At 36.7% G+C, this 18,822-nt stretch overlaps 1 protein-coding gene across 1 annotated transcript in view; it reads left to right on the forward strand.

The window, feature by feature from the left end:
• SH3BGRL (SH3 domain binding glutamate rich protein like) overlaps positions 1-11,969 on the forward strand; it is a gene marked incomplete at its 5' end in the record, with an annotated part of 35,650 nt that extends 23,681 nt beyond the window's left edge. Inside the window, 2 exons of the mRNA XM_021716036.1 lie at positions 5,068-5,148; positions 10,662-11,969. Coding sequence (XP_021571711.1) covers positions 5,068-5,148; positions 10,662-10,694 — 114 coding nt within the window. The remainder of the gene's footprint in view (positions 1-5,067; positions 5,149-10,661) is intronic.
• Between the last annotated feature and the right edge of the window lie 6,853 nt (positions 11,970-18,822).

The raw sequence follows: 18,822 nt of genomic DNA on the forward strand, positions 1-18,822 counted from the left end.
CTCACAGGTAAGCCCCCTGCTATCTCCTGTGAGACTGTAGCCCCATTCACAATTTTCTTGGCCCATAGTCCTGGAGGGGAAGAGGGAGCAGTGGAGGTGGATGTGGCAACAGTTCTCCCTTCCCACTCTCGTAAGGTCAAGGGGATTCCCTCCAGTGGGGAGGTGTGGGATCATCTCCTCTCCAGTTGCTGGTGGTAGGCACTCCAGTCAGGTTTATCCCAGAGTAGAGCTCTCCTAGTGTGGCTGCCATCCAGGCTCCACCTGAGTTCTTCCTTCTCTGTTGTACCCCAGCAGTTTGAGTCTGATGCTCAGAGGATTGCTGGGGAGGAGGGGTTTGGGCCAGCCAAGGACTCACTACTGATTTCTTGGGGAGGTCTTCCTTGTCCTTTTCTGGTCACACTCTGTCTTATGGCTGGATCAGGGTAGGGAGTGGGGCACCTGAGATTCCACACTCATTCTGTCTCTCCACACTCATTCTATCTCTTGAAGTTTGTGCTTTTGGGATATTCCCTCCCTGAGTAGTTAACCTGCCAGTCACAGAAAGCAGGTTTATTGCTCTGTGATGAGCAAGCCGGAGTACTTCCCTGCCTAGTTTTCTAGATGGTGGCAGGGTGCCTGTTTCATCTTCTCCAATGGGACTCTGCCTTTCGTTCCCTCACTGCATTCCCTCCACAACCCTCACTGCCAGTGTCCAGCTTGGTGCTGTAGTGGCCAGGTAGTATGGCAATGGCTGTCACTCCTAGCAGTTTCTCTTCTGGAAAAAGTTTGTTGGTTTTAGAAAATGGCACTTGGCTTCAGTGTGCCAGGTGGCACTAAGGTACAAGCAGAGCAGCTGCTGGCATCAGCCTCTTCACTGGGAGATCTCTGGCCACTTGCTCTGGAGTTTGCACTCAGTCAGCCTCTTACATGCACACTTACAAACAGACACACATGAAAATTTGTCCATGTACTCACTCAGTCACACAGGGACTCACACAGTCTGACTGGCTCCACTGCCATCTTTTTTCTCCCCCTACCTCATAGGTTTATATGGAAGTGAGAGGAATGTGTTTTTGGCAAAAACCTTTTATGTGCTAATTCAGAGCATCTAGGAGAAAAGTGTGATAAAAAATGAGAAAATGCATTGGTATAAAATATTTTCTCTATGAATTAATTTGTCCTCTCTGTGGAGGGACCTGTAGACTTCATTTGTTGCTGCAAATAGAGCCAATATACAAAGATATACTTTGTAGATAAGGAGGAGGCATTTAACCTATTCTTTTTAATAACGAAGCATCAGTGCCTGCATATTTGAAATTTCTGTGAATCATTGAATCTTAGTGACTGAAAGAGGTATCAGGGGTCATTCATTCTACTCTAAGCCAGCATACGTGGTCTTAGTCTCTTCTCTTTGAAGCAGAATTTTCAATTGTTTGGGTTTTGAAAGCAAACACATTTGAGATTATAAGGGTATATTTGAGAAACCACATTTACATGGTTTCTTGATTATTTGCAGGCTGCACTGCAGGGTAGTGGAGTGTGTTATAGAAATAAGGCAAGTTTCACTGGGAAATGGGAAAATGGATATGAAGGGGCAGGAGATGAGACTCAATCAAATACATATTTGTTAATGAAGAATCCAACTTACAGAGGGCCTGCATTGTGCTGAGTTAGGAGTTTAACATATATATGGCTTGCTATTTTACAAAAGGTGAAGAGCAATCATCAATAGAGAGATTATAGCAGAATTTGTGCTATATGCTTTATGTGTATTATAACAATCCATTTTTATACTAATTTAGTGAAGTAAGTATTGTTATTATTATTTTATAGATAAATAATTTGAAGCCTAGAAGAGGTTTACTGACTTTGTAAGTCACATAACTAGTAAGTAGTGATGCAACTAAGATTTAAACCTAGATTTGTCTTACCCTGAAGTTCTATTACACCATTGTATTGTTCATTTTTTATTTAGTCAAGAATCTCTTCTTTTTTTGCTCTACTCTATATTATTTGGGGGTTACCTGCAAATTACATTTTCCAGTCCATATTGCTAACTGGTTCCCTGTTATGTTTGGGAAATAACAGTAAGCACTGCTTGAAAGATTAGGGGACAGGAGGAGGTGAAAAGTCATGATACCTCATCCTCCCTGTTTCTGAAGGTGTCCATTACAGTGGTTGCATCACTTTTGTGGTAACTTTGCCAGGTGTCTCAGCTTTAGGTTCTATAATACCACCTTCTTCACTTTTTCCTTTGGAGCTGTGTGGTAGCAGTTTTCTGCTGTTGCTAACCTCTGGGTTGTCTCTCCATCTCCTGTATACCTTTCAGCTCTTTAATCCTTTGTAATTAGGTCTCCATATTAAATTCCCTTAATTAAACTACCTCACAGTTTCACAACCTTAACACTACTGACATCCTAGGTGGACACTTTTTTGTTGTGGGGGCTTGCCATGTGTATTTTAAAATTTTTGGTAGCATCTATTGCTTCTATTCACAAGTTGCCAGTAGCACATCCACTTGTGAACAACCAAAAATTTCTCCAGGTGTTTTCTGAGGGGAACATTTCATTATGTTGACAAACACTGAATTATGGCTGAGATTCTTATTTCCTGACTGAAGCACGATGAACCTACTACCCTATCCACATGTGTGAGGCTCTGCTATAGAAGACAAAAAATCAATAAGCATAATCTTTGTTTTGAAAGAACTTAAATTATGTATATGAAGAACTAAAACACATTTCTGTTACATGATAATTAATATGATACCAATATATGGTTTAATACATTATGAAGCAATGTTATTGAAATCCCATAGATGTAAAATATTGTTACTTTTTTTCTCTCACGAGACTTCTTATAGAAGAAGCAGGCTATGCCACAGTCTGTATTGTTTATTCTTGTATTCCTAATACCAAGAACAGTGCTTGGCATGTAGTAGATGCTCAAGAAATATTTCTGGATGAAATTAATTAATCTGACTTAATTAAGAAACTAATGTTCTCTTATATTCACAAACCTGTGAGTGTCTATGCTAAGTTTGGGACCAACCAATGATAATATACTCTGACACCAATATACATGTAACAGAGGCAAGTAGAGTCCCCTGCATTGCATTATATAATCAGATTTCAATCTAGTTGAAGACTTGCTTTCTTTCCCATGGCTCTAAATACTGACATGAGTTGTTTTGTTGCTTTGATGATTGTAAGAAATATGTCTCCTGAGCCGGGCTCAGTGGCTCAGCCTGTAATCCTGAGCTTTGGGAGGCTGACGTGAGTCAATTGCCTGAGCCTGAGGGTTTGAGACCCGCCTGGGCAAGACCTCATCTCTACAATAAATAAAAAAATTAGCTGGGTGTGGTAGTGTGCACCTGTAGTTCCAGCTACTTGGAAGGCAGAGGTGGAAGGATCGCCGGAGCCCAGCAGGTCGAGGCTGTGGTGGCCGGGAACGGCCACTGCACTCTAGTCTGGGTGACAGAGTGAGACTCCAACTCAAAAAAAAAGAATAAGAAATTTGTTTCCTGGATTCTTTTAATTAGTTTTTAGGTTACTTCCAAGTGGTCGAGTAAGGACATGATATATATTGTTTGTTTACCTTGAATAGCTTATCAGCCATGTTTCTCAATATGAAATTAGTGTTAGAATCTAGTTAGTTCCACTTTCTTTTATTAAAAGATAAGGTCTCACTTTGTTGCTCAGTCTGACAAGCAGAAGACAATCATGGTTCACTGTAATCCCAAACTCCTGTGCTTAAGCGAGCCTCCCACCTCAGCCACCCGAGCTGCTAGGACTACAGGTATACACTACCATACCAGGATAATTTTAAAATATTGTTTGTAGATATGAGGCCTCGTTATGTTGCCAGGCTGGTCTCCAACTTCTGGCCTCAAGAAATCCTCCAACTTAGACCTCCCAAAGCACTAGGATTGCAGGTGTGAGCCACAGCTTCTGGTCTAGTTTTCCACTTTGGGATAGTGAACTCAAAGAGTACAGGAGGCTGCTCATATATGCTTGTTGTTTAGGATTCATTCTTTTGTCAACATCTAGAGTACACAAAAAGAAACCGTGAATCAATCCTTGTGGAGATTGCAGTGGCTCCAAACAATTCCAGTTGTGTTAAAGGAAACTCTAAATAAGAGAAAAATGACTTGCAATATGTCTTGGGGTAAGGTTCAAACTTTTAGCGTCATCATTTGTTTGAGAAGCTCGAAAATTTTTATCTCCAGATCTTCCAAGTTCCTGGAAAAGAAACGGTGGTGCTTGAAAAGAACCTTGCAATTGATAATCTACTGACGAGGCAGTCTTTAAAGAGGACAGCAAATAGTAAATGCTTTTCAACTCTAGTAAATCAGCCAAAGTGCCAAGCTTATCTTTATGTGTTTAAAAATCAAATAAATTAAGGTCACATGTAGACCATGGCTATGTTTTCTAAGAATGTTTGCTATTGAGTATAAGTCACCATCAAATTTAGGCAAGTCTATTTGTTACTTTTGAGAAGACTTGGAGAATTAAAGGATGACAGTAGGAAACGCAATCAAATTCAGTCATCTGGTGCTTCTCTTGTCAAGGTTGAAACCTCTTAGTGTTTTGGTTGCTCTTCTGGTCATATTTCATGTACATCTCATTCATTTCCTCAAAGCATTCTACAGATTCACTGTTCTTCTGACCTTGGTCATGTGTAGCTAATATCTTGTCTGCTATAGGCTCTGAGGAAATCTCTACCTAAATGAATTGTGGAAGAGAAAGATGGGTAACTGGAACAACAGTTTCCCATCAGATATATGCATCTGAGAAATAAAAGACCATTTTGGGAAGTGGAGGAAGCTGCAGGCAAATTTGAATTCTGTGTGATGTGGAATAAAGCATTTTGAAGTTTCTGTCCCACAGAACAGCATACTGTTAACTCATTTAAATGGAATACAGAAGCCTTGGCTGTTTACTATGCCTTCCAGAATTTTAGCACTCTGTAAATTAGCCTGTCTTTCCTCAGGGAGCTAGTTGATCCTGTAAGGTCATTCTGAATAAATCTTTTTTTTTCCTTTGTTGGCTGGACATTGCTAATTCTTCTTGTCTTCTTTTCTCCAAGGACTATGATGCCTTCTTTGAAGCCAGAGAAAATAATGCAGTATATGCCTTTTTAGGTTTGACCGCGCCACCTGGTTCAAAGGTATGATACCCTTTTCATTTTGCTTTATAGATTATCTTTTTGCTGCTGAGCTTTTTTTAAAGGCCTTTATCTTTTACAGTAGGTCTTCTCCAGACAAACTGGCTTAATGAAAATGTATGTCCTCTGCTCTATCACTTTATTCTTTGCTCTTAGCAACTGAACTTATGTTAAACAGATTATTTGAACTCCAGTTCCTTCTCCAGTTTTGAGGGTCTGTGTTGTCTGTGTTTTCAGCAGACACAGTTTACTAGCATTTTGTTTACATCGCTGTGAAATTCTGTTTCTTTGCCAAACTTTCTTTTCACATGGATAAAATGTTGTATTGTAGGCTTTATATAATTTGAGTCATAAGAAAAGTTAGATAAGGCACTGTTATTTAAATAAGTTAGTAAGACCCAATTTAAGTCATAGAGCTCAGTGCAGATTAGAAGAAATATGAAAGAAGGGATAATGTGTTTTCAGTTAAAATTAGGATTCATTTATTTATTTGTTCATTCAACAAGTATGTTTTGAGTGTCAAGCACTGACTGGTTATTAATGGTGGGACAAATACAGAGACTGTAGCATAGTTTCTAGATTCAAAGTGTTTACACCTAGTGTGGAATATGTGTGTGTGTGTGTGTGTGTGTAGTCTGCCAATAACTATAATCAAAACATTTTGTGAAAAATTTTATAAGATCGTGTGAATAAAATGCTGTAATAGTCCAGAGGAAATGATCTAATTCCTACTCAAGAGGTTGTGAAAGGTTTCATGGAGGAAATGGCATTGGTGCTGTAGGGGATTCCAAAATATTGAAGTGACACTAAGGCATTTTTCACAAAAGCAATAACAGAAACCACTGCATTGGGGTATAGCTGCACATGATGGTGTGTTAAGGGAGTAGAGTATAGTACAGGATGTCTCCAGAATAGAGCATATTAAATAGAGGAAGCTGTATTAGGAGGTAAGATTGGCTATGTATTTGGGTCAGATTATGATTGCTGTGATAGGTAGTTTCAACTTTATCCTCTAGGCATCCAAAAGTCATGATGGAGAACAGAGAAAGACAATGATGTGATTATACCTGTATTTTAAGATGTGATTTAATCTGTCTTAAGAAAATAAATTTGGCAGCAGTATGGATTGTGAAATATTGGAGAAATGAGATATAAGAGATAGGCAGACTCACAGGAGGATGCATTAAGAGTACAGAAAATGATTGAGAGGGCCTAAAGTGGGACAGCAATCTTAGAAAGGGAAAGGTGAATTTGGGAGGCACAAAAAAAAATCACACTTATAGGACTTAGCAATTAATGAGATGCTTGTGCCTATTAAAAACTGAAAGGGATTAAAGCTATCTCTGGGACCTGTTTAACCCTCGTGATTAGGAAAAGCAAAGGTCCTCAAGGAAATAGAAAAATGAGTGATTCAGGAAAGAAGTTAGTTTTGGGAAGGAGAGAGCATGCAGTGTTCTGATAGTGAGAGAATGAGGCAAGAAGGATAAAAATAAAAATTTTAGTGTGTAGGAAGATTAGAGAAGTTCACATATGAAAGTATCTTATCTTCAGTGTGTGGTGGGAGAAAAAGTTATCTGAGAGTAGTGAGAGAAAATTTGGGACATTAGAACCTTGAGAAGAATTAAAAGGATTCACTTGTTGAGAATAGGCTAAGATCATGAATGGAAGGGAAGCTAAACAGGGCCCAGCTGTAGTTAGAATTGATAAGCTCATAGGGGAGCCAGTAAGTTTGGTTATAATGTGTTTTTCAAACATTGTCTAAGCCTAGGAGTATGAAAAGAGTAGAAGAACAGTAGGTGTTATGAAGGATTGGGCAAGAGGGAGCTGATTGGGTTCACAGGAAGATGTATGAATTAACAATGGAAATGAAGAAGAGATCGGGAGACAGGGAGATTTCCAATGTGAGTATTTAATGTTTTGGCTTTTTTTTTTTTTTTTTTTTGGCCAAGACTAAAAGTGATCAATTTGATAACAGAATGATTTTTTTTTAATCCTTCAGTTCCACTTCAAGAGTTTCCCCCCTTTAACAGGACAATGAGCCTTCAAGAAAGAATGGGCTGAACAGAAAGTATACCAAATAAGAAATAGATTAGTTAACTCACATTGGAAAAATGCACCGATAATAAAAGAAATGTGATAAAATAAAATACAATTTTCATCAGTGAAATCAACAAAAATAAAACAAAATGATAATATTCAGTTCTGAAAAAAGTACATTGAAACAGTTGTTCTAATATATTAATGGTGATGGTATAAATTGGCATTTCCTTCTGAAAACCAGAATGCCAAATACGTATCAAAAACCTCAAAAATGTATATGTTAGGTCAGAATGCTAAGTCGGTGCTTCAGGTAAGCAAAAATTTGCAGAGAGAGTAAGAAAGCAAAGAGTTTATTCACTTCCCAAGGGAGGAAAGGAGCCAGACACTTAAAGGAAGCATCTATTGTAAATGCTTAGGGCTAAGGGTTTATAAGGTTTTTGTTTTTGTTTTTGCTTTCAGGAGGGCAGCAAACATTCTTGGGCAAGATTATAAGAGACCTGGCACCATGGTGATGGTCCATTTCTCATGTCTCTGGAGACTAGATTTATGGTGGCCAGATCACATAGACAAAGACTGCACTGTTAACTGGAAAACACATTGTTGGAACAAAGATGTTAATGAAACTTCCCTGGTGGTGGGAGTGGCTGGAAAACTGATTTTTCTTTTAGTTAATGATTGATACCATGCACTTAGCAATGGCCTGAGTACATAACCAGCTTACTCAAGATGACCAGAGTAACTCCATTTTGGCTTCGTCCTTTCAGTATATAGTTCTTCACTCAGTAGTTTCATACTTGGTACTTTAGTCTAATGAAATAATCCCATACATGGAAAAAGTTTTATGGGTAAAAACATAACTAACACTTATAATCTTAAAGCTTTAAAAACTAGTTAAATGCTTACCAGGAAGGTCAACCAAATTAATTCATCCATTGAATGACCTTAATGAATAAAATGTGAATCAAAGTGTTATATTGTATATAATCCCGAACTTTGGAAAAAAGTTAAATATCCAACAACAGGGTCAACATAGTTTGTTCATTGAATGAACTCATGCAGTCATTAAATAAATAATAGTTTGTGAAAGGATATATTAAAATGAGCTATAGAATTATTCTACACTATAATTAATATCCTAATTATGTTTTAAATCTGTGCATAAAATAAAAAGGAGGCTAAAAGAAACCATAGTTAACATACATGCTTTTTCCCCATTTTCTATTTTCTAAATAATTAGCATACATTCTGTTTACATTTAAAAATTATTGAAAACCAATGCACTGGGAGCTTGATATTTAAAAGTACTCTATGGCCATCCTTCTGTGGAAGACAAGTAATTTTGATATTCTTTTATGTATTTGAGGTATTTAAAACAAAGTATATAAATATTTAGTTTTAATTACTCTAGATTATCTATACAAAAGAGCATTTAGTAGCACTGGCATTTCTTTGAAATGGAGGTGATGATTTTCAGATATGAAATAAAATAATTGATATTTTTACTAAAATAAAAATTTAGTGATACAGAGAGGAAAATGACTCTTCAGGAAAATTCATGTTCACTAATATGTTGAATAAATAAAGGGTGCTGATTAGTGAAATGTTCTCATTAGCTTTAATTGAATTACCCTGCTCTGGAAGGGACTATAGAATCTACTTCTGTTGTGAGTTTTGAATCAGTCTTATTTCCACTGAATTTATTTTATTCTTCATCTCCAAGAGAGACTACAAGTTAACAACACTTACCTGTGGTCTTGGTTTCAGTAAATAGGCAAAAAAGAAGAGAGGAGAAAAGCAGAAAAAGAGAATGAATGCGTGCAATGGGCCAAGCACTGAGCTAGGCACTTCACGTACATATCATTTATTCTCTATATCATCCCTGTGAGCTAGGTGCCCTTGGAGCCATTTCACAGAGAAGAAAACTGATACTAAAATAATTTAATTTTTCTAAGGATATTTATTAATTGTATAGCAGCGCTGGTATTTTAACTTAGAATTATCTGACTCAACGCCAGTGCATTTATGGAATGATGATTACAATGGAAATGGGGAAGGGGAGCACCTCATATGCTTGCTTCTAAAGCTCTGTGGTTGATTAGATGACCATAATTTTATAAATATTGACTACTTACTTTTAGGTACTAATAAAGCTCTCAGCATTTTTTAAATGCTTGATACATAAAACATAGTTTAAAAAGAAATACTTTATTTTAAATATGATGTATTCTAAAGACAAATTACAAATAATTTTGAATTGCATTTTGTTTTGGATGCCTGTGCTAGTAATTTCTTTCATTAAAAAGGGTAAATAAGAGTCAATGAATTTATGAAAAATTACAGGAACGATTAGTAGGATGTGACTTTAGGAACATAAGCTGCTTCCAGATTACTAGTTATTCAGTGGTGTTAGGTCCTCATAGAAAGAAAGACTTCATGTTAAGATGTATTCATATTATTTTACAACTGTTTCTTCATCTATATATGCTAGGCCTTGGAGGGCTCTTAGTATAATTCATCGTGTTATCTGTGGAAATTCTTGAAAGCTTGTTATTTAAAATGAGACAGATGCATAATGTGATTCATTTTGACAGCAAACACTATTTTAGAAGCTCCAAAAGAGCTTAGGGACCTTTTTTCTTTTTTGACTAGGTGCTTTGGAAGATGAATTTCATCTCCTTTTTAAAAGATGTATTAATAATGGATAACAGTATCTTTTCTTGTTTTCTTCTTTCCTTCCTTTTTTTCCTTTTTGAATAAAAATTTAGTGTCTCTTTCGCGTTTTTTCTTCTTTTGGACCTGATGTGATAGACCCATTTATTCAGCTGCTCCTGGATCCTCCTGACACTGTCAAATCTACACAGCTAGAAAGATATTTCTACAACTTAGTCTTATGTTTCTTTCTCCAAAGTCTCTCTTGTCAATATTTAGTTCACCAAATGTCCTTGAAGTTTATTTTGTGTCAAGTAGTATGTTGGGCACCAGGGCACATATATAGAGCAGAGTTCCTGTGCTGGAGGTGAGTATCTCATTGTTCAAAGGAGTGGGGAAACAACCTGTTCTTTTTTGTGTGTGTACTGTCGTAAAACATAAAGGTAACAATAAAAGAACACATTTTCTATGTAATTTAAAATTTAATTATGCAAAACCTAACTAACTTTTGATAACAGTGTTTTTTGAACACTCAGTTTTAGTGAAAAATCTCACAAAACGAAAACTAGCTGACTTTTTCATATAAAAGATCAATTTTAACTGTAAATCACATGCTTTTATGGAATTATTTTATATCATTAGTAATGATTCTAGAAAGCAGTCTTTATTCTATAGTCTTTAAATAATTTGTAAAGCAACTTTTTTTTCTGTAGGCTGTTGGATATTCTTCATAATTTGAGCTAATGTAGTCTAACAGAAATGTACATGCCTGTCTGCTCTGTGATATTTGCACTTATCTTTTTTTGTTTGTTTGTTTTTCATTTCAGGAAGCAGAAGCCCAAGCAAAGCAGCAAGCATAATCCTTAAGAATTCTTCCTTAAGCATCCTGAGTCTCTATTGCTTTTATAAAATAGCAAAATTATCTTGGCTTCAAAAGAAATAGGCTTAATGTTGACATAATAGAGTAGTGGTGTTTTTGCATGCAAATAATACAAGTGAATACATAATTAAATATAAGCTTTATGGTGAGGAGAATGGGAGATGAACATAAAATTTTAAGTAGATATCTTAGGATAGTATGTTATCTGCCAAGGCATTTTATGTACTTCAGTAATTTTACAAAGAAAACATCTTTTGTTATTATTACCACAGTCTAAATATATCTGCGCTACAACATTTAACAATTTTAAAAGGAGAGAGACAAAGAGCGAGAGCAAGAGTGAGTAAGAGAGAGAGAGAGAAAAAAATGTGTCTCTTATTCTCAAATTGCCTAATTAATTTTAGTGAAAAAGAATATGTACCTTTTTGATGTGATGTTTTTGTGATTATAAACATTGTACTTTTCTGTGGTAATTATAACTTTCCCATTCTTTTGTAGATGAAGCTTCTGTGTACTGAACCATAAATTTTCCGTGCTTCTAAATGTAGCCTTTCATTGCATATTTCAGTGATTAGAATAGATGACTTTCCACAAAGAAAAAGCAGTAGATACATACAGTTGACAAGTTCCTTGTTTAACTACACAGCTTTGATAGAATCATGTTTCTAACTTGTTTGCCTCAGTGAAATAAGAATGTGTATATTACAGAAACGGGATGGCAAATTAGTTTTAAATGGCATCCTCTTTCAAAGATCTCAGACTTTTAATGAAATATTGTAAAATAAGTTGACAGTCATTGTCCAAGATTGATTTTCCTTGGGATTTTGCTAAAATAAATTTTAGTGTTTCTCCCTCTTTAAAAGAACTTGTGATCATGAATGTCACTAGCTCTCAGATATCTGACCTTTTATTTTTGTTTAGGAATATATCATGTGAGTGTATTAATCTAAACAGAGAGAGAATCTTTTCTATGCATCTATTTCAGCAAAAAGCACAAGTATCAGATAAAGGGGACAACTCTTAAAATAAACTTTCTAAAGACATCTAGAAAGACAAGAAACATGGCCCAAATCACTTACACAGAAGATATGTAATTGCATACTACTTGATTGCTAAAAACAATCAATTTTTACTTTAAGCCACTTTATGGTGTCTATTGCATGCAAGTCTGTACTCTTTGCCAAAATCAACATACAATGAAGAGATGACTTTGTTTATTGATACGATGCTTTAAAATAAACTCAGTACTTTTAGAAATATAATTTATGTGTTCCTGGAGTTTCTAAATAATATAATAGTAATTTTAGATAAGTTAGTAGCTTTTTTTTAGTGAGTTGGGAAAGAGAAAAGAAAAAAATAACAGAAAACCTTTAGAATGCAATTTATGTTTTATTTCTTTAAGTTTTCTTTTTAGGGTTTTGAATTTTGCAGTTCACACTGGAGTCAAATGAACTATTCCATTGTGTGTGTGTGTGTGTGTGTGTGTGTGTGTGCACACGTGTGTGCGTTTTTTGTTTTGTTTTGTTTTTTGTTGTTGTTTTTGTTTTTACAAAAAATGTGCTGTAGAGAACTCTAGAGAAAACAAAGTGCTTTGTAATAGATTCTGGAAAATGCTAAAAAAATTTAGGCAATATTTTCTCTTGATCTTTATTAAATGCCGCAGGTGATACTTGCATTATTTTATATGGCCATGTTTACTTTTGTTTTAATATCAAATAATTAACAATGTCACAAATAGGCAATCTTAAAAAGTATATGCATTTTTGTATGTGCTCTGGTGGCTTCTTTTTCGTGTGCTGTCTCTTTAAAACTCTGAGAATTGCTTGCTCTTCCCTTCCTCATTTGTCTCAGATCTATCTTTATTTAGTGAGAGAAGTACAGCTCCATTCTGTGGCAGGTTCTAGTTACTGCAGATTTTCTCTCAGTTTCTAAACTAGTTGGACTCGTTTCTCCATCTCTCACTAGGTGTGTTGATAGCTGGTGTGTGTGTGTGTGTGTGTGTGTGTGTGTGTGTGTGTGTGTGTGTGTGTGTGTGTGAGAATTGCTCATCTCCCTCCCTCACCCAGTTCGTACTCAGCTCCTATACACGCCTAGCTCATAGTGGGGGAATGGGGCACCTGAATTTCTGTACCTGCTCTTTTGGTCTCTTTGTGTTCAAGGAGACCACCACTGGGTGTGAGGAGTTTCACCCTTCCAAATGTGTTTAGGATGCCTCCTTCTATCAGTAGCTGAATCTCCATTGTCTGCCCTGCAAGAGAAGCACTGGTCTGTTGTTCCACCAGGTGTGAGCAGTGAGGGTGTCAGTCAGATTCATTCTGTAGGTGGGCCTTCTCTGTGCAGGAACTGCTCCTTGTTCCATCTGGGCCCTGGCACTTACTACTGTATCCTGACCAAGTTTCCTCCTGTGTGAAACTGTTATTTCATGCACTGTTTTGAGAGGGTGATCTGATTTAAAGTGTCTTATAATCACTTACCACTCTCCTTTTCTGAACAGATCTTTGTTTTCTGTGCATGCCTGGTCCAGGTCAGGGTGGGGTGCCTGGAATTCCATACTTGCCATGACTTTCTGGAGTCTGTGCACTCAGACCTTTGCTGGGTTCATGATATTTACTCATCTAAAAGTGCTCTGAGTAACCTTCTCTAACAACAGCAGAACCCCTACTCTCTCTAGGTGAGAGTGGCACTGGTCTACTGCTCCACAGAGGCCATCTTGGCTCCTCTCCTTTCCTCCAACATGTTATTTTGCTTTTTGTTTTGTGTTTCATTTCCTTTTGGTTTTTTTCCTGCCTTCTTTATTGTCTTTTAAAAAAATACATAGGATATTTTCTAGTGTAACCATTTAATTCTTTTAACAATTTAAACATTTTAAAAGTTATTTTCTTAATGTTTTTTGTCTAGGGCTTACAATGTACATTTTAATTTCTCAAAATTACCTTTAGATTTACATTAAGTTGATTCCAGTGTGATATAGAAACTTTACTCCCATAAGCTCCAATCATTTTTTCTCCTCTTGTTTTATTATCATTGTACAAGTTAATCTTATGTATGTTACAAATCCAACAGTACATTGTGTTAATTATAACTTTATAGAATCTTAGGTATTTTAAAGTGTCTATGACAAGAGAGAAGGGCACAAATACAGAGTTTGTAAAATGTGTATATTAATCTTATTTACTGTTTTAGTTCTCTTCTTTCTGAGGAATATAGTTCCTATCTGTTGTCATTTCCTCACTAAAGTATGGCTGTATTCCTTTAGGACAGCTTTCAGAAACTTTAAATTGCTTTTTAAAATAATTTTATTTAGTTGAACTGTTGTCTTGTTGGGGTAAACTCTGCCCATGCTCCTCACTCTCTCATTACAAAAGTTGGGCATGACTCCCTTTCATAATAGAATATACCTGATTATCACAGAAACAAAGAACTGAGTATCACATGTTCTCACTCATAAGTAGACCTCGAACAACTTTCATAGCATAAGAAAGGAATTGGCAGTAGTGTGGAATTGGCAGGGGAGTGTGGGGGCAGGATTGGCAGCAGTGGGAAACTGCCAGAGGAAGGAGTGGCACACCTCATCAACAAGGGTACCTGTATAATGAACATTTGTATACTTAACCCTGAATTGTACTCCACATATTTAAAATAAAAAAAAAATTCAAATAAAAATTTTGACCTATCCTGAACTCAAATGCTAGTTTTCATATTAGCAGCTAACTGGGTGCATCATAGCAGCACTGTTCATAGTAACTCCAAAATGGAAACTACCCAAATGCTCATCAACAGAAGAACAGATACATTCTAGCTTATTCATCCAAAGGAATTCTGTGTACCTGTAAAGACAAATGATCTATAACTTCTAGCTTCATTTATGGATGAATATCACAGAGTGTTGAACCAAGAGAACTGGACACAAGTGAAAATCTTCCATGTGACTCTATTGATAGACACAGAAAACAAAGGCAAAATGAATCTCTTTTGTTAGAAGCAAGGTTGTACTTATCCCTGCAGACTAGTAGTGACCAAAGGAGAGCACACGTGGTGCTTCCTAGGTGCAGATAATATTTTATTTCTGGATTTTCTGGTTAGAATGGTATTTTCAGTCTGAAAATTCAATAAGCTGTTCACTTCAGCATCCTTTTAGTATCTGTATTTCAATTACAAATACAAAAACATTCATTGGATGGATGTTTAAATAGTAACTTTCACAAAGAGACTAAGAAAATTGTAACCTGTATGCATTTGGGACCCCAGATGAATGAGTTTGGTGCAAATATAACCTGTCCAAGAAACAGAGGTGAACAGTCTACAGTAATCAAAATGCAGTCCTGGTCTTACCCGTCTGCTCACCTTTTCCCTGTCTTGCTGCTCTGCTCTGGAGTGTCCTGTTCACTGAAGCCCAGTTTCCTCTTTCTTCTCCAGCCCATCCTTGAGTTCCAAGCCCCATGGTCCTTGGGGTGGCTCTCCTGCCTCTCTCCTGCTTTTCCAGGCCTGTCTGTTTCAACTCACTCTCCTTCTTCTAATTTGGTAGTATTAACACTACTATGTGCTGCTTCTTTATTTAAAAAAAAAGATATACTAAGCCATTATAATCCTTTGGAGGAGAACGTTCTGAAGGTCTAAGGAAAAAAGTTGTGATGCAAAGAGCTCTTTTAAAGGTAACTATGAGAACCTTAGAAAATGCAGGAGACACCCGTATGGAAATTGAAACTGGGAGCCCATTCCTGATCAAAACCCCAAATGCCCATGCCTTAAGAGACAAGAAAGACAAATGGGACCAAATCAAACTGACAAACTTCTAAGAGAGCAGGGAGACAGCCCACAGACTGGGAAAAAATATTTGCCAACTGTATATCTGACAAAGGCTTAAAATCTAGGATCTACAAGGAATTCAAACATGCCAAAAAGAAAAAAAACAAACAGCCCCATTACAAAGTGGGCAAAAGAATTCTGCTGGAAAGGCATCAGTCCAGGGCTTTTTTTTTTTTGTAGGTAGTTTTTTTATGACAGAGTCAATTTCCTGGGTTGTTATTGGTTTGTTTAATGTCTCAATGTCTTCTTTTTCAACCCAGGGAGGTTGTGTGTTGTCAGAAAGTCCTCTGTCTCATTGAGGTTATCAAGTTTGTTTCCATATAGGTGTACATAGTAATCTCTGATAATCTTTTGTGATTCTTTGGGGTCAGTTGTGATTTGATATTTTGTATTTCTGAGTATGTTTATTTGTGCTTTTTCTCTTTTTTTCTTGGTCATTCTTGCTAGGGGTCCATCAATCTTGTTAATTCTTTAAAAGAACTAACTTTTTGTTTTGTTGATGTTTTCTATGATATTTTTGTCTTCTATGTCCTGCACTTGGGCTCTTATTTTGGTGATTTGGATTCTTCTGCTAAAGTTAGGGTTTTGGTTGTCTTCTTTTTCTAGCTCTCTCAGGTGATTTTTTTAGGCTCTCAACATGTGATCTTTTCATTTTTTTGACGTGTGCTCATAGAGATATAAATTTCCCCAAAAACTGCTTTCATGGCATCCCAGAGGTTTTGGAAAGATGTTTCTTCATTTGTTTCCAGGAGCCTTTTAATTTCTGCTTTGATTTCAGTGTTGACCTATTAGTTTTTCAGCATCATGTTGTTTAGTGTCCATGACTTTGTGGGCTTTGTGGAGATTTTGTTAGTGTTGATATTTGTTTTTATTCCACTGTGGTCTGAAAAAGTACATGGCAATATTTCAACCTTATGGAATTTTTTTATGCTTGATTTATGACCAAGGATGTGACCGATCTTGGAGTACATTACATGTGGTGATGAGTAGAATGTATATTCTGTGATTGCTGGGTGGAATAATCTGCAGGTATCTATTAAGTCCATTTGGTCCAGTGGGAGACAGTCCACAAAATGGGAAAATATATTTGCCAACTGTATTTCTGACTAAGACCTAACATCTGGTATCTACAATGAACTCAAATGCACCAAAAGGAAAAGAACAAACAGCCTCATTAAAAAGTGGTCAAAAGACATGCATAGGCACTTCTTAAAAGAAGATATATGGACAGCCAACAGACACATGAAAAATTGCTCATCCTGACTAACCATCAGAAAAATGCAAATCAAAACCACATTGAGATACCACCTAACCCCAGTAAAAATCACCACCATTAATAATACAAACAACAGCACATGCTGGCAAAGATGTGGAGAAAAAGGAATGGCTTCTACACTGCTGGTGGGAATGCAAACTTGTGAAACCTCTTTGAAAGACAGTGTGGCAATTTCTGAAAGAACTAAAATTGACCTTCCATATGACCCAGCAATCCCCCTATTGGGAATATACCCAGAGGAACTCAAATTCTACAAAAAAGATGCCTGCACATGCATGTTTGTTGCAGCTCTAGTCACAATAGCAAAAACATGGAACCAACCATGCCACCCATCGAAGCTGGACTGGATAAAAAAAGTGTGGTACATATACACAATGGAATATTATGCAACCATAAAGAAGGACAAACATACAGACTTCACGACAACTTGGATGTATTTAGAATCTATCCTACTCAGTGTTCTATCACAGTAACAAAGAATAGTACCTATGTTCTCACTCATAAGTGAACCTTGAACAATTATCATAATACTATAAGAAAGGGATTGGCAGTAGTAGGAAACCACTGGGTGGGGAGGGGGTGGGATTGGTAGTTGAGGGAAACTGCCTGGGGAGGGAGGGACACACCTCATCAACAAGGATACCTGTGTAATGAACATTTGTATACCTAACCCTGAGTTGTACCCCACAGTTTAAAAATAAAAAACTAAAAATTTAAAAATAAGTCGGCAAAAATATGAATAGACATTTCTTAAAAGAAGACATACCAGCAGCCAACAAATACATGAAAAAATGCTCAGCCTTATTAGTCATCAGAGAAATGCAAATTAAACCACACTGAGATACCACCTAACTCCAGTTTGGATGACTGTCATCAATAACTCAAAAAGCAACAAATGCTGGAAAGGATACAGGGAGAAGGGAACACTGCTATACTGTTGGTGGGAGTGTAAACCTGTACAACCTCTGTGGAAAATAGTGTGGCAATTCCTAAAAGATCTAAAAATCAACCTTCCATGTGACCCTACTATCTCCCTATTGGTTGTATACCAGGGGGATCTCAAATCACTCTGAAAAAGATCCCTGCCCACACATGTTTATTGCAGCATTATTTACAATAGCAAAAACATGGATCCAACTGTGCTGCCCATTGAACAAGGACTAGATAAAAAAAGTGGTACATATACACGATGAAACATGACACAGCCATAAAGAAGGACAAAATTATGAACTTCACAGTGACTTGGATGGACTTAGAGTCTATAATACTGAGTGATCAATCACAGAAACAACCGACTATCACATGTTCTCACTCATAAGCGGACCTTGAACAACTAACTATTGTAATACTGGAAGAAAGGGGTTGGCAGTAGTGGGAAACTGCCAGGGGAGGGAAGGCATACGTCATCAACAAGGGTACCTGCATAATGAGAATCTGTATACTTAACTCTGAATTTTATCCCACATATTTGAAATAAAAAATTTAAATATATATATATATATAAAACTGATTTCCTCCACAAATTCTAAAATTTTAACATGAAAATCATTTGAGTTTTTTTAAACCCATTGAAAGGACATGATATGAATTCAATATACCCAATGAGCAGCCATTTTAACATTGCCTAAATCTCATGCTTTTCTAGCAGTTTATTTACTATCCTCTAATCACTAGCCAAGGACAGAACTGGTTTTTCAGAGGTAACTATTGATAATTGTTTTTACAATCCTCCTCCCCAGCTTGTTTTATGCTACTTAGCTTTTTTATTTCAAGTATTTGCCTCCACCCATAAGACCCAAGTTAAGCTAAGCCACCCATCTGCCTGCTGTCCATCTCCTGATCTCCGTACCTGCACTCACTCACCTGCCCCTTCATGGTGACGTGGAGCAGACCATCACCCAACCACCTTAATGGCCTGCCCCAATCAAAGTGTAATGTTTAAAAGATCCAAGCTTGAGCAGCCATTTGACATTGCTTTGCTAAACTCTGATGTGGCCATATACTCTTTGAGCTATGGCCACCACCA

This window comes from Carlito syrichta, unplaced genomic scaffold (assembly GCF_000164805.1).
Source record: "Carlito syrichta isolate Samal-C Ts95f unplaced genomic scaffold, Tarsius_syrichta-2.0.1 Scaffold308120, whole genome shotgun sequence".
Classification (NCBI taxonomy): domain Eukaryota; kingdom Metazoa; phylum Chordata; class Mammalia; order Primates; family Tarsiidae; genus Carlito; species Carlito syrichta.